We start from the raw sequence: 24,854 nt of genomic DNA, 5'->3' as shown, positions 1-24,854 counted from the left end.
GTGGGGGCTTCAAGTCTCTCCTCTATGCCTCTTATGCAACACTGATCATGAGTCAAGAGATCACATCTACTTCACCTGCTCCTTCACTTTTGATCTGTGGGAAATTACTGCCAGGAGATGCTCATTACTACCATTGAGAAGCTGGAGCCAAACGATGCAACAAATGCAAGCGCTCCCGTCCAGTAAATCTCACAGATCGCAACGACTCCTTTGTCTACTAGCTTGGCAATGCAACCTCTACTGGATTTGGAATGAGCGTAACTCAAGGCTCCACACTAATTCCTTCAGGTCAATTGATTCTCTCTTCACAATTATCGATCGCCAGATACGGAATCGAATCCAGAGCTTCAGACCTTCGAACCCGAAACTCGCCTCTCATGTTGCAATCTTGGTTCGGACATGCATAAGGTTCCTCAACAACTGATCGCTCTCTGTTCTTCTTCTCCGTCGACTGAGTTTCTTCTCTCACCAATCGCTTCTCTCTGTGATTGGAAATTAAGGAATTGGAACTGGACTGGGCTTTACTAAGAAAATTTCTAAATTATGAGTTTTTACTAATGGGTATTGTAAAACTAAGGCCTATGGACCTGTTAACATTTTGTTTTTCTCTTTTGCTCTTAAATTTGAAAGCCATTTTCAAAAAAAAAAAAAAAAAAACTCTAACCGCACGTGCGATGGATTCTAGTCTTTGAAATTTCAACTTTTTTTTGTTTTTAAACATTTTCGCGTTTGGATTAATTCGCCGTCTTTAATTTATATCAAAAATGTTCCAAAAAGAAATTTCAACTTTTTTTTTACTGTCTTTGAAATTTCAACTTGATCATTACCAATGGCATAGAATGGTGTGTAAAATGTTTGATCAGAAAAAAAAATTGAACAGAAAACAGATTATATACATTATCATATGAATCTACCTAGTATTTAAGAAAAAATGTTAAAAGAAAAAAATAGTATTTAATATTATTAAATATTTTTGCATGCTTACTTTTAATTTCTTAGTTATCGCTGTGTTCTTCGGACCAAAGTCCAAAAGTAATATCGTAAACCTTATATACTCTTGACCGTATTATGAATTGATGATATATGAACGAGTTGTGATTTTGTTTCGGTACAGTTGAGCTAACGCTTGAAAACGTTATTCACACTAGGGCTGGGCATTTTATCCGTTAAATTTGATTCGATTCGTTATCCGTTGCTATTCGATTCGAAAATTCCGAATATCCGTAAGCTTTCGAAGCAAAGCAAATACTAAAATTCAATATCCGTCAAAATCGAAGCAAATCACAAATATTAAAATTTTGGGAAGCGAATATCCGATCCGATCCGTCAATATATAAATACATGTATATTTTGATTATATTTAAAGTTTTAAATGTATAAAATTATATAATTATTATTCTAATATATTATTTGATAGATTCTATTCATATTATTACTTATATAAAAGTATTACATAAAAGGAAGAGAAAATATTTACGATAATTATAATTTTTTTTTAAGTTTTGTGTTATTATAATTTTAACTAAGTTTAAAAATTTACAAAATATGAAGATTCATTGCTTTTTTTAATTTTTATCTTTTATATCAGGCAAAAAATATATTTTACAAAACAAATTTGTATCAAATTTTTAAGATTATTTGTATTAATCAAAACAAATGAGAGATCCGTAAGTATCCGCGAATATCCGCAAATATCTATTTATTTTCCGGATATCCGTTTTTCCGAATATCCGTATTTTTCCGAAGCAAAGCAAATCGAAAAATCAGATATCCGTAACATTCGAAGCAAATCACAAATACCTTCAAAAACCCGAATATCCGATCCGTGCCCAGGCCTACACAAATGCTTGGATCGGGACAACTAATTGTTGACTTCAGTAAACGTGCAGTGTGGTCCAGACATATCCCAGGTGGAATCACGTGGCTGTAATTGAGAAACTGATTCTTCCACGTAAGACATGTTCGAATCTTGGTCTCATCTAGGGATGTTAACATGGGTGATTGCCCATGGGTTTACCCAAACCCACTAATATTAGGTTGGGTTTTTACCTATCTAAAATTAATTGGGTCAATCATGGGTATAAATTTTAAAACTCATATTCATAGTGAATAAAACAAAAGGATAATGGGTACCCATGAGTTTTTATATATATAAAACAAAAAGGATTATATTTTCCACTATTTTAATTAAATAAGAAAATTTGCAAAAACCTTTTTCTGTCAAAAACAAAAAAAAGTTTCCGACAAATTAAAACACATGTTTTTCAACCAAAATCGGAAAATCGAATTTTCTCACCAAAATTCGAAAATCGAGTTTTCCCGCCAAAAACGGAAAACCGAGTTTTCCCGCCAAAACTAAAAAATCAAGTTTTTCCGTCAAAATCGAAAATCTGGATTTTTCCGTCGAAATCCGAAAACCAAGTTTTCTGCCAAAACCGGAAACCGAATTTTCCTGCCAAAACCGGAAACGCCAAAATCCGAAAACCGGGCTTTCCTGCCAAAATCGGAAAACCGGGGTTTCACGCCAAAACCGGAAACCAGATTTTCCCGCCAAAATCGGAAATCTGGGGTTTCTCGCCAAAACCCGAAATCCGGGTTTTCCGGCCAAAACCGGAAAAACAAGTTCCCGCCAAAACCAGAAACCCGAGGTTTCCCGCCAAAATCAGAAATCCGGATTTTTCCGCAAAACTCGTTTTTCTGGCCAAAACTTTTTCTGGCCAAAACCGGAGAATCAAGTTTTCTCGCCAAAACCGGAAAACTAAGTTTTTCCGCCAAAATCCGAAAACTGAGTTTTCCCGCCAAAACCCGAAAACCGAATTTTTCTACCAAAACCAGAAAACCGAGTTTTCCGCCAAAACCCGAGTTTTCCGCCAAAACCGGAAAACCGAGTTTTCCCACCAAAACTGGAAAACCGAGTTTTCCCGCCAAAATCGAAAAAATATCTCACACTAATGATATTAATATTTTACATGATTTTTTAAAACAAATAAAGTAGTAATTTGAGTATCCATGGGTAAACCTATACACATTTGGATTATTTTTGTGGGCTAAATTTTAACTTTGATGTTTCTGGATTTTCAAGAGTTGAGTATAAATTGGGTTGGATTATTTGTGGGTTGGCTGGACTGGGTTATTTTACCCACATTAACATCCCTAGTCTCATCCTTGTGAGGCTCATATATCGCCAAATTCGCCATCTCGGCGACTAAAAAACTACCGCGAGTAAATATTTGAACTGACCCACATATCATAGCCTGTGTTCTAAAACGCGCCGCGTTAGGGCGTTTACTCGGTGATTAAACGTTGGGCGGCTCTGAACCGTGGCGTTTTGCCCAAATCGTTCACAAAATCGGATTTAAAAAAAAAGGATCAACTTTTCGTAATTTCTATATTGAAAATCGTATGCTAGCTTTAGGATCTGTTATATTTGAGTGAAAAACCCCAAAAAAACAAGTAAAAATGACCATAGTCACGAAAAAAAATCAAGGGAGAAAAAATGAGTTTATAATCTCGACAGATCTAATGAAGAAGATGAGGACTGTTTGGTCTTTTAACCTTTATTAAAGAAAAAAAAGAAAAAAATAATAGAAAGTACATGTTTTGAGCTTCGAACCCACAACCACTAAGCATTTCAAAGTATGAGATAGCCACTACACTAAGTTGAATCTTTGTATTGTTCATCCATATAACGGTACATATAATAAACACTATATAATTAATCCCCGAGTAATCTCCGGTTAATCTCCAATTTTCTTTTAACTTGCTAGGCCCGGACCAGCCGCACGCGTTACGCCTAGCGAGATTTCGAACATGGATCATAGCTATAAGAAAAGTTATATGAAGTGACAATAACTTCAGCAGTGGAAATAACACTAAATGTCGAAGAGAATAATCTAAAACAATAAAATAATTAATTTTAGTATATTTACACCACAGTTAATAGTACTATTTTAAATCTAATTAATAAATTTGTAATATATAATTTAATTGAAGATAAAAACTAATTAATAAATTTGTAATATATAATTTAATTTAAGATAAAAATGTGTTTTTATTAAACCACAAATATGGTGTTTTCAAGTTATCCCTAAACAAAAAAACTATAAGGTGTGATTAAATATGTGTAATTAATGTTTATCGCTTATGAATTTGAAAATCTTTAATCTGTTAACGGCTTGATTGAAACTCAAATTTTGCATGCTTTTGGTGCAGAGTACTGCACTTGGTGTGCATGCTTTCAGTTTTATTATTACTCAGCTTTCGTTTTTTATCCAACCAAACCTCTTCATCGTTGTATCCCTGTTCAAAAACGCGGGCGCGTAGACGCTTAATCGGACGAGTAGGCGGTGGTCGGAGCATGACCGCGGCAATATGGAGCAAATCGGAAGACCTAGGCGGGAAGCCGAGTTTTCGACGCAGAGTCCGTTTAATGGTGAAACGCGGTGCCAATTTTCAACTCGTAAATGGAAAACGAGTTATTTCTATCCTAAATCTATGAATTATTAAGCAAAACGAATACAAAAATAGAGAAAAGAGTGAAAGATCTGAGAAAAAAATGGGGACTGCCATTTCTGATCAAGAAACTCGTAGGTCAAAGGAGAAGAAGACAGAGGAAATTACAAACTTATCCTTCATTAAAGAAAATAGGAAAAAATGAACAAAACACGCTGTGCACACGATTCGAACCCGGGTTATCGAAGCTATGGAACTACAACTTACCACATGAGCTATCGATTTATATTGCATTTTTACTGCATAACTAATATATATACATATATGAGCATAAAACTAATCCCCGCGTATATCCCGAGTAATCTCCGCGTATTCAATAATTCGCTAGGCCCATGCCGACCGCCCGACTAACGCCTAACGCGTTTTTGAACAGGGGTTGTATAACTAATGCCATTGTCCATAATTTGTTCAACGTTTAGGTCAATATTGTGTTTTTTTCTTCACTTGCAAAACAATGAACGCATGAGTGAACCACAATCCTAAAATGAACCGTGTTCGTTGAAAGAAGAATGAATCTTTCTTGTTGTGGACTCAGTTTATTCATAAATTCCAGTTAATAATTTATTTTGACGAACAAGATCCATTGAGATCAAGTTTCAAATTAATTACTAACAAATGCTTGTATTATTTATCTATCAATAATTACGTTAATTTTATTTATTTATTTATTTAGCTATTATGGTATTTGTTTAGGCTATTGAGCTAAACAATTAATGGTGTGATAGGTAAAATAGAGGAAAATATTATAACCGTTAGAATGATTACCAACCAAAACCAAAAATGCAAGAACATGTCGTTTTTAACATAAAAAAAAAAAGAACATGTCGTTTTATATAAGCCATCAAATAAGTATGTATGATATTGATTGGTGAAAGAGTACACAATGCATCGAATGTTGTAACGGAAACAGACAAATCAATTAGTAAAAAAAGGGAATCCTTAGAAATTCCACTCTCTCGGTACAGTACAGCGGTACTTCACCCCTCTGCAGAGTACTGCACATGGTGTACATGCTTTTATTTTTATTACTCACCTTTTGATTATTTCAATCAGACCCCTTCCTCGTTGTATAACTATGTCACTATCCATAATTTATTCAACGTTTAGTTCAATAGTGTGTTACTTCTTCACTTACAAAATAAAGAACGCATCACACATGAGTGAACCACAATCCTAAAATGAACCGAGTTCGTAGAAAGAATAGTGAATCTTTCTTGTTATCGACTCAGTTTATTCATAATTTCCAGTTAATTAATTTATTTTGACGAACAAGATCCACAGAGATCAAGTTTCAAATCAACTAACAAATCCTTATTATTTACCTATCAAAAATTACGTTGATTTTTTTTTTTTAGCTATAATGGTATCTGTTTAAGCTATTAAGCTAAAACAATTCATGGTGTGATAAGTAAAATAGGAGAAAATATTATAACCATTAGAATGATTACCAACCAAAACCAAAATAAGAACATGATGTTTTAAATAGTCCATCAAATAAGTATGTGTAATATTACATAACGTATCGAAAGTTGTAACGAAAACAACTTGACGAAAAAAAAACTGTAACGAAAACATTTAATGTTCGTGGAGACAAGCAATTAGAAAAAAAAGAGAATAAATTCTTAGAATTTCCAGTCTATTGGCACAATGGTACTCTTTTTTGAACAAATGGCACACAATGGTATTCTGACTCCGGTTTAAATGCTCTACTCTGGTTTTTTTAAACGGTGAACAAAAGAAGATATTTCAGCGGCTGAATCTCTACTTAATTCTGATTGGACCAAGCCTTCTTTCTAACAATACCATTGTTTGATAAGTTAATTTATTTCTTTCATGCTTAGTTTGCTTTCATGTTTAGAACAACCACTGTATTCGTTCTGTTTTTTAGAATGTTTTGTGCTATTAGTCTATCTTTAATTATGTTGATTTTATTTGTTTTAGTTACTATCTTTAGTACATTTATTTATAATGGGAGCATCTCCATTAGAGTTTTTAATACGGTTCATGGCTCAGGTTCTTAGACCCGAAAATTAAAAAAAAAAGAAATGGGTTAAAATCGGCGAGCTAGTCTCTTATGAGTGAGCCCGTATGAATCCGTCTCACTCCATGTGTCTTGCTGCCATTGGAGACGCGATCTTGCGTACATACTGAAGAAACACGGGATTGAAGAGAGAGGTTTCATTTTCTTTGCTCTCTTGAAAAACTAGGGTTTCGTGTGTCTCCTCGGCGATTTTGGCGATTCCTCCTGCGAAGCTCAAAATCCGGTCATCTTCTCCGATAAATCGACGACGTAGTGTCCCTTCGACGAGCTCAGGTAATCCTCGCGTAGATTCACCGGTTAAAATCCTTTTTTTCACATTGAAAGGGATCTCGTAAAGTTCAAATCGATTTGGGGATTTCGTGTTAGGGTTCTAATTCGAGTTGTGGCTTTCATTTTAAGGTTGTTAATCATCTATAGGGTCCGATTTAGGATTTTATTTCCAATTCGATTTAGGTTTTGATTTCCAAATCGTTTTAGGGTTCGATTTCAATTTCGATTAAAGGGCTTTCTTGTTTGGGTTCTACAAATCGTTGCGGATTCGTTTCTTTCTTGTTTGGGTTCTAATAATTAACATATAATGTGCAGATGGAACCCGCAGAAAATATAAGAGACAGAAAGATTCTAAAGGAGCACATCAACATGCTACAATTCGTTGCGGCTTCAGAATATGGCATTCCGAGAAGGTGTGCTTGTGGTGGGAGGATCATTGACGAGGTTCGAGGTAAGGAGGAGTTCGACTCTCTTCCGGAGAAGTGGTTCTTCAGCTGCTCAAAGTACCAGGCAAGTTGTCTCTGTTAATGTTTTGTATTTTTTTGTGTTTTAAAGTACCAGGCAAACGGTGTTGATATTTTTTTGTGGTTTAAACAAGGCTGATGGGCTCCATTATCGTCAGCCTTGAGTGGCAGGTGTCCAGGAGGAGATCGAACGCCTGACTAGGCGTGTGGAGGAGGCGGAGCAGGTGATGAAGGTGGTTCCGGATCTCAATAAACAGATTGAGCGACTGAAGGTATTTTCTTGAACAATTTAATTACTTTCTTGGTTAGGATAAATACACTTGCAGTTAGTTCTAAAAACATATGCAGTTTATATACAATTTATTGGGTTCAGTCTTGATGCTTTCTTTTTGTTGCGATTGATGCAGGCAGAGGTTTATAACCTCACAGTGCAGGTAGATCACCTGGAGAAGCTCTGCTTCGAATGAGGACCTCGAAAAGCATCAGGTCAGACTCGAACTGAATTTTTATGTTTTTATGGTAACCGAATGACGAACTAGAAGTAGAACTCGAACTAGAAGTAGAACTCGAACTACAACCACAACTCGAACTAGAACTAGACATAGTTGTTACTTAGCTTTAGTTAATAACTCATTAACTATGTGGTTGGTTGCTGTGATTTGATGCGTATTCAATGCTTTCTGTGAACTAGCTGTTAGCTTAGAAAAATAATCAATGTTTGGTAGTTGTAGTGTTAGTAAAATAATTAATGTTTCTTATATACTTTCATTGCTAAAACTAGTATAAAAACATAGTAAATTCTTGTTAGAAAACAGAAACGAACTTAAAAAACACCAAATCCAAACCAAAATGCAACCTTCTTCCCTAACCCCAGGCGGGTTTGTTAACCTATTAACATCCCAAACCGGTAAAAACACCCACGTAGAGTGTTCCCAGGTTCCTAAACCCTCGGAAAGGAGGAAGTGGTCACCAAAAGAAGATATTGTGCTGATCAGTGCTTGGTTGAACACCAGCAAGGATCCGATTGTCAGCACCGACCAGAAGGCAGGGGCATTTTGGAAGAGAATAGAAGAGTATTACAATGGTAGCCCTCAACTCTGTGGCTTTGCGCCTAGAGAGTTAAATCAGTGTAAGCAGAGGTGGGGCATATTGAACGAGTATGTCTGCAGGTTTGTGGGAAGCTATGAGGCCGCGTTGAAGGAGCAAGCAAGTGGCCAAAAAGAGAATGATGTCATGAAGGCTGCTCCTGACATCTACTTAAATGACTACGGGTCCAAGTTCGGACTTGAGCATGCGTGGAGGGAACTTCGGTATGATCAGAAGTGGAAATCAAACTCCAAAGATAGTGCAAAGGACAAAAGGAAGGAAGCTGCGGAGGTGGAACCTGAGTTCAAAGAGGTTAGGCATCCTGGTGTTAAAGCAGCCAAACGCAAGAAGCGTGGCAATGAAGCTTATGATCAGTTACAGACCATGCTAGGGGTGAAAGATGCCATTTCGAAAAGGAGACTCCTTGAGCGTCTCCTTACCCGAAAAGATCCACTTTCTGATACAGAAATGTCTCTCAAGGACAAACTCGTTTCTGAATTGGTTTGACTGCTTGGTTGGTTGGTTTCTGAAATTGGTTTTTTATTAATCTGATTGATTGCTTTCAATGCTTGCTTGCTTGGTTTCTGAATTGGTTTTTTATTAACTTGATTGATTGCTTTCAATGCTTGCTTGCTTGGTTTCTGAAATGTAAACTGGTTTACTAACTTTGTTCTGTTTTCTTTTGCAGGTCACGGGTTCTACTGGCTTCACGGGTTGTACTGGTTTGCTTACTCTACTGCTTTACTGCTTCACGGGATCTGTTCTGTGTTTCACGGGATGTTGTAGTGTACTTGTTTCAGTGTACTTGACTAATGCAGTATTTTGTTTGTCTCTGCACTTGTCAAATTTATTATATTTTCGAACTCACGGGTTATGTAACATTTCTCTTGTACTTGTCTATTTTCTCTCACGGGTTAGGATAACAAACTCTATAAATTAAGTCATTTTGCACTTGTTTCATCAGTCACTTGCAACTTCTCTTGCATCAAATTGTCTCAAATTCTTTCAACACTCAACCATATTTCTCTGTTTCTCTATTCTCTTTTTCTTTTAAAAACACTCAACCATATTTCTCTATTTCTCAATTCTCTATTTCTTTTATAAACACTTAATCTATTTGTTTTCAACTTGTCTCTCTTTTTCTTTTGAAATATACTTAATCAACAAATATTACTCTATTTCTCAATTCTCTATTTCTCTATTTTTCTATTTCTCAACTCTTTTTTTTTTATATTTCTCTATTTCTTTTCTAAACACTCAACCAAAAAAATGTCTTCCCCATCGTCTTATGAAGATGATGTCATAGATGATCAAATAGACGACACTTTTGAAGATATGTTCGACCAAAAATTTGGTCAAATGTACGACGCAATCGTTCATGGTGCAGCCAACAAGCAGAACAAACAAGCTTATATCGAAAGAGAGCGGGAACAAGGACACAATCAACTATGGAACGACTATTTCAGTGAACATCCTACATACCCACCAGAAATATTTAGGCGGTGTTTTCGAATGAACAAGCCATTGTTCCTTTCCATTGTCGATCGCATAAGTAATGAAGTTCCATACTTTGAGCAAAGACGAAATGCTCACGGGAGGTACGGGCTATCTGCACTTCAAATGTGTACTGGAGTTATATGTATGCTCGCATATGGTCAAGCATCAGATACGTATGACGAATATCTCCGACTTGGTGAGAGTACTGCATTTTTATGTTTGGAAAAATTCAACGAAGGGATAATACAATTGTTTGGAGATGAGTATCTACGAAAACCTACATCAGAGGATCTTCATCGATTACTCGATATTGGAGAGGTTCGCGGATTTTCAGGAATGATAGGCAGCATCGACTGTATGCATTTGGAGTGGAAAAACTGCCTAAGGTCTTGGAGAGGACAGTACACACGAGGTCACGGAAAGCCGACAATTGTCTTAGAGGCTGTGGCATCATAGGATCTTTGGATATGGCACGCATTTTTCGGTTTACCAGATACCCTTAACGATATTAATGTTCTCCAGCGTTCACAAGTTTTTTCTGACATTTTAGAAGGTCGAGCTCCTAAAGTTAATTTTACGGTCAACGGCCAAAATTATCGTATGGCGTACTACCTTACAGACGAAATCAATCCGAAATGGTCAACATTTATACAATCCATCTCACTACCTCAAGGTAGTAAAGCCAAGCTTTTTGCTGAACAACAAGAATTCGCCAGAAAAGATGTCGAACGTGCTTTCAGAGTTTTGCAATCGAGGTTTGCAATAGTAAAAAACCCGGCTCTACTATGGGACAACGAAAAGATTAGAAAGATTATGAGCACTTGTGTCATACTTTACAATATGATAGTAGAGAACGAACGAAACTCATATAATCTGTATGATACATCTGAGTTCGAAACTGGAGAGTCAAGCAGAAGTTCACAGGTTGAAGTCTCGCAACCTACGGCCACCCCTTCCAACTTCGTTAATAGGCATGGCATTCACAATCAAATTCGGAATCAACATATACATGATCGTTTGAAAGCCGATTTAGTTGAAAATATATGGCAAAGATTTGGTAATTTAGATGAATAATCTTTGTATGAATTCTCATTGTATTAAATAGAAACTTCTATTAAATAAGAGCTTTAAAAAAAATTTAAAATATATTATTTTATTCTTAAAAACCTCATATTCAGGTTTACTAATAGAACCGCAAAATAAATATAGGTTCATCACTATTCACGGTCCCACCAAAAAAATATTAAAAAATTCATGTGAATTCCAAGGGGGTTCACTAATGGAAATGCTCTGAGAAAATACATGATAGTGTTCAGGGGCGGACCCACGCAGGGACCACCTGTGGCACGTGCCCCATACTCCTTGATAATAATTATTATGTAACTATAATACAGAAAGAGCTACTTGGCTGGTTTGGTCATGAGCGATATATGTGCTCCACCCAGTCTAAGTTCGAACCCACTAATTGCATTTTTTTACTTTCAATTTTTCTACAAACTTTTAATTATTATTCCATCAAATATTTTCTTTTGATTTCACTACTGTAACTATTTTTAATAACTGTTTTATTTTCTGTTTTCAATAGAAAAATTCTAGTTTTATCACAAATTTGATATCACTTTTCAAATTTATATATAAAATGATTATTTAAAAAAATATTTTAAATTTGTGATAAAAATGGATAACTAACTCTCTTAAAACTATTTATAAAAATTTATAAATCTAACTTTATCTTTTAAATATTAAACCCTAAACAATAATCTACAAAACTCAAATGTTAAGGTATTTTTATTTATTTTCAAAGAAAGTCGGTATCCAATTTACAGTATTTCAATCACTTTTTAATATTACTTTTTTCAAAATAAAAAATTATAATATATTAATATTTAACTTTAACAATAATTTTATTAGGTTTATTTTTCAATAGTTAGAACAACATAAAAATTAAAAATAATATTTTTATAATGAAATTACTATGTGCATTATATAATTTTATGATATTAGTTGTGATTAAAAAATTCCGATTTATATATTCTGCCCTATATTAAATGATTTTCTGGATTCGTCCCTGATAGTGTTGATATTATCATTTTAGGGAGGCCATGACAAGTGTCCATGAAACAAAAAATGAAGGATAATCACAAATATCTTTACCACTTGTTTTGATGTTACTATCATTACAGCAATTGAGCCTGTATGAGTTAATTTTTCATCTCCGCTAAAGGTCTTGAATATAACGTTCATAGTGGATAATTATTATAATTTGTTTTGGGTGCACTTATATTTATAATTTTATATATTACCGTGTAAGTAGTGTTATAAAAATAAAATAAATAAATGATATAGGTAGGTAGCCAGATAGATGTGTGATGATGATCGAGGAGGAGGAGACAAAACTGACAAAAGTATTGAATGATCATATTTCTTAAAACGGCATCGTGGTGAGCCAAAAGGATGGATTAAAAGTTTAAAACTTTCAGAGACAGCCACGTGTTGAAGCTAGGTTACTCCCTCAGTAACATGTCGGACTAACGAGGTGTGGAGGAGAGAGAGATACAGAGAACAGGATTTGTCTTTTTTGGAGGTGGAGGAGAGAGTTGACACACTGTTATTTTTGTCCATTTCCCTTTCTTCCCTTATCAAAGAGGCTCAAAGGGCCAAATGTAAAATAGAAAATTACTTCTTATTCTGTAAAGCTTTTGCTGGCTATCGAATTAGACCCTTCGTGAAACCTTTAGCAGAAGAAAGAAACGTTTTAATCAAAAAGAAAAAATCTCAGAGCTCTATTTCTATCTAAAGATTGCTATGATCCACCATTTTCGCCTCTCTCCAAACCGGTGACTTATGACCAATTTGGATTCCGTGAACCGAAACGGTTTAGGACAGGAATTGGAGGGGGACTTGTGCTCCGGCGAGCTTTTGACGGAGGAGGAAGTGACTAAACGGTATCTTCATAGTGATTGTTCACGCCATATGAACCTTCTTCATCTTGCTATCTTTGACTGTAGTTTCCTTCTGTAAAGACTCTGATTTTCGCAAAGTGTATGAAGCTTTACATTGAAGATGATGAACCGTTCAACTGTTCAGCTTCAGAATTTGTGTTCATCGTATCTTTCTGTAGAAAGTTGGTTGTGAAGACTCAAGAAAATCAGAACCGGAGTTGCTATGATTGGAAATTGTAATTGCATTCCGGTTTAGGAGATTTAATTTTAAATGTAAAACGCCGTCGTATCATGTTGTCTTCTTTGCATCATCGAGAGTTTGTTACAGAGTGGGGTCCACTGCTGGAGGCCGTTTCTACGGTTATTATCTAGTTAGTGTGACGAGTTATTTGACTGTGTGAGTCATTCTGGGAAATACGGTGATAGAGAAAGATTGGATTCTACGGAAGTGAGTGATTTCTCTTGGGGTTTTTCCGGTGAGAATTGCGGTGGTGATACGGCGGCGTTGTATTTCATTATTCAGTAAAACGTATATGACAGGTACAGTGCCGTGCGAAGCTAGCCGGGGACCTAAAGCCGAGAAAGTATTTCATTATTCAGTAAAATTATATAAAACCTTGAAAATATGTATTAAACTATTCAAAAACAGAAGGTATACATTTTGATTACAAATAACAATTAGATTACTTATGATTATTTTGTATATAGTTATCTAATGAAGTACTGTATGTTGATTTAGAAATTTTAAAGGAAAAGTTAATAATATTAAGATAATATTGTAGATATATAGTTATATGTTTTCTTTCAAAAAAAAAGATATATAGTTATATGAATGAACAAGATTAATGATGCAAATTTTTAAAAGAACAAAGACAAAAATGTGTATGAGTGTCCTGTGTCCGTTGATCGTGAATCGCATCCCTCCTTTTCTCCAGCAAGCCACTCTGTTTCACTGATAAAATCTCTGTCAATATTTTTTTGGACTGGCTTTTTGTCAAAATTTGATTAAACTTTCTTGTAAATTCATGCATATTCTCGAGAAAATGCATGAGAAAAAGGAACCAAACCGTATTTATTTTACCAAGATAAACCGGAATTTCAAACCATTGTTGTATTGATTGTTCTTTTGTGTTGAATTTTTTTCTCTCCGAAACAGATTAATGCTACGCTTTTGATCTTCAGTTTATTGAGAAAACCGGAAAAAATTGAACTGAATGGTCTTGGACTCCCGTAAACCGAACATAACCGGTTTAGTTGTATCCTTTGATTTCACCGAACCAAAATGTAAAAACGTACCTTCGGTATTGGACGGGGATGACACTGGCTTTATATGTAGCGATGCGGAGAAAGATGGGCTCAGCCAAATCGAAGTGATGTTGGGGAGGATTGCACCAACCTGCGGCGTCGCTGGCTTGAGTAAAGTTTGGAGGACAAAAGTTTGTTCCTGTGACGGTGAATGTTCCCCGGAGACACCATTTTGGGTCATTGATACATTTGATCTGGAAATAAGCGCCGTAGCTTTAGCCGCCGTTTGATAGAGCCGTGCTTAGCGCCGCCGTGTTTCGTGTTCTATCCTTGACTGTATAAGTTACCGTACCCACACGCACCACCTGAACTCGCCCAAAGATATGAAATAAGCTCAGGAGTTGAGACATTAACAAATTTGTGATTACCAACAAAAAAACTAAGAAGCTGAAATTTATGCGAAAGTATGTAAAGGTCACCAATTTTTAAAACCAACTTTTAAATGAGTGATGAGAATGTGACTAATAGTCAATGTGATCACTTAAAATATTAAATGGTTATTTTTAAACTTAGAGAAATTTATCCAATATGTTTTAAAGTCACTTAATTATTATTTACATTCTATTATATTGAGGCTACTTAGAAAAGAAAGGATTCTTAAAAGGTTTAAAGTTGGAACTTTGAAGTAAGTTGGAGAGAGGAGTAAGTAAAAGTACTACCCATGGTGCTAGAAGCATCAGCACCTCCATAGAATGTGGCTCGAGCATTGAATAAACCGCTACTATAACCATCCAACACTCTTGCACATCACCATGACCATGAGACTCATCAACGATGTTATCATTTTCCAAAAATCTCCATATCTTTGCCTTTTTCTGCACAAGAAAAATGTTGAATAATAAACAGAAACATATATAAATATGTGTCGTGTCACGTGTACGCCAAGATGGAAGATAAGATAAGAGTGTGGAAGATTGGAGCTTACAATGGGTTGGAGAAGAAAAATGGGGAACCACGTCAAAAACAGTTGTAATTATGTTGAAGGAGATGAAAGGGATTTACATGTAGTAGGTTGTGAGTTGAGAGGAGATGTGATAGTTATATATTAGACATTTCTTTTTTTTTTATAAGAAAAAGGGTTAAATCCGGGTCAATGATGACATAAGTCTAACTCCCGGGTGGAGGTATAGCCCACGGATAAACCCTCTCCTATGTATTCAAATGAGTTGAAAGTAATAACTCATATCCGCAATAGCTCTCCTGGGCATTTCTGCGAACAAAAGTGATTTTACTTTTTTTTTTTGAAAAATTGATTATATTTTACTAGTTATTACTTGTGGTTTTGATTATTCTCAGCTAACTATTTAAATCATATATTGTTGCTTGTTTTTATGGATCCAATAAACCCATTTTAGCGACGGATGATATATAAATTATGATCTAAGTCAATCGAGGCTTCTAGTTCTAGTAGTAAAGGGCTCACAACTGTGAGTTCCGTTACCTAGGTTCGAATCTCAGCTACTGTGGAATTAACATTTCAGCATCATTAGAGACAGAGAACCGACACGTGGCAACACGTGAATAGTCTAAACCATTTATGTGGAGCCAGAATACTTCTGTATAATTAAAAAAAAACAAGTCTAATAAAATGAGACAAATTGATACCACAAGTTGAATTAAAATATTATATTCGAGAGTAAGTGTTTTTAGTATATTTTTTTATGTTTACCACAATATACCTTTTTGTTGTTTTAAAAAAGGGTATCAACATAATGTACTTTCTATACTTGTTTACAGCAATTTAATATATAGTTTATGTATCAATAGATCATTTCTAAAATAACATCCTACTATTCACCTATCTTTTTTGCTAGAGTACAGTTAGTTAATACTCCCCTATTTCATACTAATAATATCTTACTTCAATAAATATATTAAAATTTACTTTTTATCAAAATAATCACTAAAATATAATTTAAAAAACTAATATATTTAATTATAAATAGATATAATGGTTACACAAATTTGTACTTTAGTATCATTTTCTAGATTCACCATAACGTACTTTCACATTTGCTTACACAATTTAAAATAGAGTTTATATTACTACATTGTTTCTAAAATAACAACCTATAATTTAGACATTCTATACAACATCATCAATTTTTTTTTTTCATTTCAAATAATGTCCTAACAAAAAGTTATGAAACAACATTTCAGAATACTAACTTCCTTGTTACTTTATAGACAAAGACCTCAGATGATGGGGCTAAATTGACCACTTGACCTTCTATTTTTTTCTAATTCCAAAGTCAACATGACGAGTACAATAAAAATACAAAACACTATTTGTTTGATCGGAGATCTTAAACGGAAATCAAATCTAATTTGTAGATTCACAACAGTTTAGTATATTTATGTAGTCATCAAACGAAGATCGATCTGTTGTCTAGAGCAATTCAGTGATGACCATCGTTTTTAGAAAATATTATGTTTTTATCCGATCCTTTATTTAATTTTAACATTTAATTGAATGTGAGAATGCATTATATGTTTATAAAACTGATATCCAATAACTTCGATATATTAGCCTTTACATTTTTCTCAAACCCACGCCAAATACTGCCAACATAAGAAACGGATCCATATTTTTAGCGATGGACATTGGATTCTGAAATTAGGTCTACTTTCCAGTGTCATCAGTATGAAAGACTAACATATTTCTCAAAAGAATTTTCTTTGATCTTGAGAAAGGAGACATTTTGAGATTGAAAATTAAAATTTGTAGGTCTTATTAATGACCTCATACTGTGGAGATAAGGATATAGTAACATTTTTAACTGTTGTTATCAATCATACAAATGAAAAAACTTACTAGTACTTAAAACAGTATCATTTTAAGTGATATATATTTAAAATTCTGCGTATTCATTCGTTTACCAGTTTTCTATCAATCATTGTTCTAATATATTAGAAAATGCTTAGTCTTGATACTTTTATTTTGTAGTTTTATAATTTAGTTTTTTCCCGTCCTGTTAAAAAATGTTTACATATTAACCACTGAAACCAGCTTAAACTCAAATATTGATATGATAATTAAAGTAATGGCAGACTATTAATTGCAAAGTCTTTCTCTATAAGTGATTTACTAGTATAATATTTTTATCAGAGAGTGAAATCCTAAAGCAGAACGGTCAAATTGATAATAACAATCTTTATTTTTTGACCTCCAACATTTAACGGCTATATCGGAAAAAATAATCAGATTTATATATATTATATTTGGTCATACTATTGCGAAATGTAACCCGATTTCAACAGTCACAGTTTTAACCAACAAAAAGTTATGTTTCAATTGACAGTTTAACTTCAAGATTAATGATTTTGACTCGTTATAGGTGATAGGAAAATATATTAATCTTGTAATATAATGAGTTGCATGGAGCTTTCATTCTTTTCTTAAATACTTCTTGGATAGGATATATAGTTAATTGGTGATGAAATACTTCCTGGTGCATTTTTTTTACAAACACTTAAATTCATGTTCTCTATCAATATCTACCCAAAAGTAGTGTTGCAGATAATATAACTACTAAACTAGTCATATATAGTGAAGCAAGCTAATCATTCGACGGTTCTTCCCTTTACAACTAAAACCATCGCAAGTTCAATACTTTCCAGCTTCAGTATCACAACTTGATGACAACATCCAACACACGATAATTTTTATTATTCAGAAACCAAACAAACCGAAAACAAATATTTAAAAATTACCACGATCGTATTGGTTGTAATGATATATTGTATAATATCTAAAATTTTACAAAATAACTTAAATTAAATTATGAATAATTAACATAAAACATTTTAAAACTCTAAATTTTACATTTTAAAACTTCAAATTGCTTAAAAATGTTATAAATTAATAATAAATATTGTTAACAAAATATATTTCAACTAAATCATAAAATAATATATATAAAACAGAACATAAAAATCATAATTTTGGATATACAAGTTTTTAAGTCGGGTATAAATTGGTTCTTATCAGGTCGGTTATTTTCGAGTACGAATCTATTCGGGTTGGTTAATTTTGGGTCCGGATCTATTCGGGTAAAAGAAATAAAAGTACTTGTAAATTTCCGGTTCATTCGAGTTGGGTATTTTCTATCGGTTCCGGATCGAGTTTTCAGATCCAGGTTAAAATGTCCAGACCTAATAAAATCATTAATAGAACATGTGTGCTGCTTGGGATGTAATTTGGTGAAGGTGAATATTATTTTTTAATTTTTTTTAAGGTTTATTCTTACTATAACACTAAATTTAACAATAAAGTAACACCAATGTTACTTTTTGGTATTTACTTCTATTTTTCATCTCCAACTACAACACCTAATTCTACACCAAATATAATATTGTAGAAGTTTATTAATTTAATATATTCTTTATATATTTAATTGAGTAATTATAATTTTATTACATTTAAATTTTATGCTTAGCTGTTAAAATTTTTATTTATATTTTGATTGTTTATTTTCAAAACTTTAGTTTTATAATTATTTTAATATCAATTTATTTAATTTATGTAAAATCTTAGTTAAAATATAAATTTATACATAAGATGCAGAATAAATGATTTTCAATCTGTTAATTTGATGTAAAAATAAAAATAAAAATAGCATGATAAATTTAATTTAAATATAAATTAAACTAATTAATCATACCATGTAATTATAGCTAAATAAATAATAAAATAAAATATTTTCATATTTGTTCTGATGAATAATATTTCTTTCTATTTTTGAAAGAAGGATTTGCTAAACTTATTTGTCAACGCTAGACTCTTTTTATTCTTTAAAGATATATTTTTTAGATATTTTCCTAATTAATATGAATTAGTTATATATTTAAAACTTTAATTAATAATCTCGAATTTAGTATTTTTGAAGTTTGATTGGTTTTAATAAGCTCGAATTTAGTAACGAGCAAGACACGTCGATGATACCAACTTCCTCGTTACTTTATAGAAAGAGACCTCGTATGATGGGGCTAAATTGACCACTTCACCATCTATTTTTTTTTCTAATTCCAAACAACATGATGAGTACAATAGAAATATAAAATACTATTCATTTGACCGGAGATCTTAGACGGAAATCAAATCTATTTTGTGGATTCACAACAGTTTAGTATATTTATGAAGTCATCAAACGAAGATCGGTCTATTGTCTAGAGCAACTCAGTGATGACTATCCCTTTTAGAGAATAGTATGTTTTTATCCAAACCTTTAATTAATTTAAATATTTAATTTGAATGTAAGAATACATGTTTATAAAACTTATATCCAATAACTTTGATATATAGCCTCTACATTTTTCTCAAACCCATGCCAACTACTGCCGACATAAGAAAAAAATTATAAGTTGAAAACGGATCCACATTTTTAGAGATGGACATTTGATTATGAAATTAGGTCTACTTTTCAGTGACATCAGTATGAAAGAGTAACATATCTCTCAAAAGAATTTGCTTTGATCTTAATAAGGGAGAAATTTTTGAGATTCAAAATTAAGATTTGTAGGTCTATTAACGACCTCGTACTGTGGAGATAAGGATATATATAGTAACATTTTTGACTCTTGTTATCAATCATACATATGGAAAAACTTACTATTATTTAAAACAGTATCATTTTTAAGTGATATATATTTTAAATTCTACGTATTCATTTGTTTACCAGTTTTATATCAATCATTGTTCTAATATGATAGAAAATACTTTGTCTTGATTTTTTTATTTTGTAGTTTTATAATTTAGTTTTTTTTATTTTCCCCGTCCTGTTAAAAAATGTTTACATCTTAACCACTAAAACTAGATTAAAGTCAAATATTGGTATGACAATTAAACTAATGGCAAACTATGATTTGAAAACTCTTTCTCTGTAAGTTATTTACTAGTACATTTTTTTATCAGGGAGTAAAATCCTAAGGCAGAACGATCAAATTGATGATAACGATCTTTATTTTTTGACGTCCAACATCTAACGGTTATATAAAAGATCACATTTAAATATATAATATTTGGCCACACTATTGCGAAATGCAACCCGATTTTTAACAGTCACAGTTTTAACCAACAATTTTTCCATTGACAGTTTAACTTCGAGATTAATGATTTTGACTCGTTATAGGTGATAAGAAAAATATATTAATCTTGTAATATAATGAGTTGCATGGGACTTTCATTATTTTCATAAATACTTCTAGTATAAGATATATCGTTAATTGGTGATGAAATACTTCCTCGTGCAATTTTTTACAAACACTTCAATTCAAGTTCTCTGTCAATATCTACCCAAAAGTAGTATCACATATAACTACTAAACTAGTCATATATATAGTGAAGCAAGCTAATCCTTCGATGGTTCTTCCCTTTACAACTAAAACCATCGCAAGTTCAATATTTTATAGCTTCAGTATCACAACTTGATGAAAATATCCAATACGCGATAATTTTTATTATTCAGCAACAAAACAAACCAAAACTTACTAGTACTTAAAACAGTATCATTTTTAAGTGATATATATTTAAAATTCTGCGGAATTCATTTGTTTACCAGTTTTTCTATCAATCATTGTTCTAATATATTAGAAAATACTTAGTCTTGATACTTCTATTTTATAGTTTTATAATTTAGTTTTTTTCCTGTCCTGTTAAAAAATGTTTACATATTAACCACTGAAACCAGATTAAACTCAAATATTGGTATGATAATTAAACTAATGGCAAACTATTAATTGCAAACTCTTTCTCTGTAAGTGATTTACTAGTACATTTTTTTATCAGAGAGTAAAATTCTAAGGCAGAACGGTCAAATTGATAATAACAATCTTTATTTTTTGACGTTCAACATTTAACGGTTATATCAGAAAAAATAATCAGATTTATATATATTATATTTGGTCATACTATTGGGAAATGTAACCCGATTTCAACAGTCACAGTTTATACCAACAAAAAGTTATGTTTCAATTGAAAGTTTAACTTCAAGATTAATGATTTTGACTCGTTATAGAAGTTAGGAAAATATATTAATCTTGTAATATAATGAGTTGCATGGAGCTTTCATTCTTTTTCTTAAATACTTCTAGGATAGGATATATAGTTAATTGGTGATGAAACACTTCCTCGTGCATTTTTTACAAACACTTCAATTCATGTTCTCTGTCAATATCTACCCAAAAGTAGTGTTGCAGATAATATAACTACTAAACTAGTCATATATATAGTAAAACAAGCTAATCATTCGACGGTTCTTCCCTTTACAACTAAAACCATCGCAAGTTCAATACTTTTCAGCTCCAGTATCACAACTTGATGACAACATCCAACACACAATAATTTTTATTATTCAGCAACCAAACAAACCGAAAAAGAATTATTTAAAAATTACCACGATCGTATTGGTTGTAATGATATACTGTATAATATCTAATTTTTTTCAAAATAACTTAAATTAAATTATTAATAATTAACATAAAATATTTTTAAACTCTAAATTTTACATTTTAAAACTTCAAATTGCTTAAAATGTTACAAAGTAATAATAAAATTGTTAACAAAATATATTTCAACTAAATCATAAAAAAAAATATAAAACAGAATATAAAATCATAATTTTGGATATATATGTTTTTAAGTCGGGTATAAATCGGTTCTTATCGGGTCGGTTATTTTCGGGTACGAGTCTATTCGGGTTGGTTCATTTTGGTTCCGGGTCTATTTGAGTAAAAGAAATAAAAGTACTTGTAAATTTCCGGTTCAGATTCGAATTGAGTATTTTCTGTTGGTTCCAGATCGAATTTTCGGATCCAGATTAAAATGTCCATGCCTAATATAAGCTTCGAAACATCTTTATTGTATGAGCATTTTGATTAAGGAAACGTTCAACTTCAGCGCATGAAAATATAAAATAAGTATAACCGACTGATGGAACTACAGCCCATGAAAAATAAAAATATGCTAGGTTTATTATGCCACGATAGGACCCAAATATAGAAAAAACAACTTTTTAAATCAACTAGCATGCAAGTCATTTGGTTTTATGGTAAATAAAGAACCTTCGGGAACGAAATATAGAAAAAACTTATGTAAAACCAAATCCTAGAGTAAGCAGTAAATGAGAGAATAAAAATATGTGTGTTTAGGCATGTGATAAAAATCATTCCGTCAGAAGATAAACTAGTAAAAAAAGATAACTGATACAATCAAAGTAGATAAACTAGTGTTGATTAGTTTTCTGCCGGTTTTATAAACTTGTTCGAATTATATTAATAAGCGAACCGGGCGGTGTTTTGTTTGGTTTAGAAATACGATGTGGAGAACCACGAGGGACCAAGTAGATTAAAGTTATGAATGAAGAAATGGGAAGGAGAACCAAGACTACACTTACGAGGCTGGTCAGCACTAAAGTCAATTATAATTGATCTTGTGTATGACTGATGAATTGTAGCCTTTAAAAAAAAAGAAAAACAGAAAAAAAAATCTTTTAACAACAACGATATATACTTAATCGATTTTTTCTTTTTGATCAATACTTAATCGATTAAACAGTGTAAGGCCAATACAAGAGAAAGGAACCAACCAAATAGGTGGTGAATCAAAATAAATTGAATATTTGTTGAATTGGTAACACCTGTCTTGAAAAGAATAACAGCCGCCTTTGTTTGCACGAGATAAAACCTTATTCATTTTGCATCTCTATATAACGGTTTGTTTGTTTTTTATAACCTTTTGCCTCTTATTATATGTATTTGTTGTTCATTTCTTTTTTCTGGAATAAAAAAATTAAAATGAATTTATTTCTTTTAATATTTAGTTTGTTTAACAGTTGCGGTTAACAAAAAGGGTTTTGGGTGTGTTTGTCATCGGGATTGATGAATGAAAACCCACAAAAATTAAAGATCGACGCCATTAAAGGCCAGACCAAAAAGCTTAAAACGACGTCATAAAAACATAAAGGTTTTGGTTGTGTTTTGTGTTTGTCATCGGGATTTGATGAATCAAAAGCAACAATAACGACGAAGCTAAAGCATAGTTTTGATAAAAAAAAATAAAAACCCACGGATAGATCAAGTCATAACAATAAGTCTGGAGAAAAAGATGAACAGATCAAATGTCACTTTCTGTCATCATTATTTAAGGTAAAAAAGAGAGAGAAGGGACGAGATGAAACTCAATCACCTTACGCGGCGATTCCCATACCGGCACCTCCTGTACCCGGATCGTTGTTACCTCCGTCGCCACCTGCACCGGGATGGTTGCCTCCGTGGCCACCACCACCACGACAATACTTCTTCATCATCAGGAACTTGTTACGTTTGTTCCTCCGCCCTCCTCTACCCCTACGATTCTTCTGTTTCTTCCACAGCTTCATCAACTTCGAGCGCTGCATCCACTTCCTCTGACGTCCGGTCATCCACTTCCTCTGACGTCCGGTCATCCTCTTCCTCTGACGTCCGGTCTTCCTTCGCGCGGCCAGGAACGCAAACGCCATAGCCGCCTTCTTGCTGGTTTCATGTACAGGAATAAAATAAAAATATATAAATCAATGCAATCACTTTTACGAAGAAAGAGATCAGAACAGACAAAATAAACCATCACCCCCTTACTTGTTTTTCTTGGACGCCATTGTTTCCGTTCGAGAGTGAGCTAGAGAGAGAGAGATCTTTTGCTTTTCCTTTTTTTTTTCCTTTTAGAGAAATAGCAGCAACAATTTATAGATAGACATAGGTGAGAGATAGTACTGCTATAGGTACCGTCGATTTAATATTCAACGGCCAAGATATATTTTTGGGACCCACTCCCACTGCCTTCTCCTCCAAGTTTTTACCCTGGTTCGGTAATTCAATAATTACCACATTTTTTAACCAACCGCCCTCTTCTTTTTCTTTTACGTTCCACACACACACTCACAAAAAGTAGCTCTTTTCTTAGTTAACATTTTAATTTTTTTGCCTTATTTAGATTATTCTTTCCTTATGCAATTGTATTGTTAATTCTTTTTTTTCTTAATTATGTTATGAATTCAAAAATGTTTTATTTAATTAATGAGCTACAAGTTAACAAACTACTAATGAACTTTTATGAGTATTTACTTGTTCTTCTGTTGATCTCAACAAAATATTTTTGTTCATTTTGTATTTATGAACCTTTTGTCATTAACTTTTACCTCTTATTAACTTGTTTTTGTGGATAGCTTTTGATAAATTCAGATTATGCATTAGTTTGAATAAATTTGGATTATATATACATTATCATCATATATGAACATATATGTTGTCTTCAATTCATGTGTAAGATGATGATAGGGATACATACTATATAAACAAACCATATCACACAAAATCTTAAACAAACGCATCACTTAGGGTTTGATTGACAGAGCATTAGCATTAGCATTATGCTCCTTATTATCCAATCAACATTGATCATAAAAGCATTTAGAAAAGCATTTAAAAGATGCTAATGCTCTCCAAATGCTCTTTGCTCAATGCTCTCATATGAAGCTTTTGAAAGAGCATTTGCATTTTAAAAGAGCATTTGCATTTTGAATTTATATATATTCAAAAATAATTATATGTAATTAAATTATGTGTGTTTAATAATATAAAAAATATGCTTATAATCAAAAATAAATTTATATTTAAAAAAACTAAAATTTGTGATTAATTTTTTTTTTAATAACAATATTTCACATTTAAAATACAATAAATTTATATAATTACACATATCAT

At 32.7% G+C, this 24,854-nt stretch overlaps 2 protein-coding genes across 2 annotated transcripts; both read left to right on the top strand.

Annotated features, from left to right (window-relative positions):
• Positions 1 to 8,136: 8,136 nt before the first annotated feature.
• On the top strand, positions 8,137 to 9,159 carry LOC108824698 (glutathione S-transferase T3-like). Its single transcript, XM_056994719.1, has 2 exons — positions 8,137 to 8,803; positions 9,062 to 9,159. The coding sequence occupies exons 1-2, from the start codon at positions 8,137 to 8,139 to the stop codon at positions 9,157 to 9,159; spliced, it is 765 nt and encodes a 254-aa protein (XP_056850699.1).
• Positions 9,160 to 9,642: 483 nt separating this feature from the next.
• Positions 9,643 to 10,326, top strand: LOC130500030 (uncharacterized). The gene has a single exon (XM_056994718.1). It carries the CDS (start codon positions 9,643 to 9,645, stop codon positions 10,324 to 10,326), a length of 684 nt encoding a protein of 227 aa, XP_056850698.1.
• Positions 10,327 to 24,854: the final 14,528 nt, after the last annotated feature.

Source organism: Raphanus sativus, chromosome 9, assembly GCF_000801105.2.
Source record: "Raphanus sativus cultivar WK10039 chromosome 9, ASM80110v3, whole genome shotgun sequence".
Taxonomy (NCBI): Eukaryota; Viridiplantae; Streptophyta; class Magnoliopsida; order Brassicales; family Brassicaceae; genus Raphanus; species Raphanus sativus.
Note: the sequence above shows the minus strand (reverse complement) of the source record. Positions and strands in the feature narration are given on the sequence as shown.

Coding starts and splice junctions, on each gene's coding strand:
- LOC130500030 (XM_056994718.1), top strand. CDS start 9,643: ATGTCTTCCCCATCGTCTTATGAAGATGATGTCATAGATGATCAAATA.
- LOC108824698 (XM_056994719.1), top strand. CDS start 8,137: ATGCAACCTTCTTCCCTAACCCCAGGCGGGTTTGTTAACCTATTAACA. Junction 8,804..9,061: donor GAAAAGGAGACTCCTTGAGC/GTCTCCTTACCC, acceptor TTTCTTTTGCAG/GTCACGGGTTCTACTGGCTT.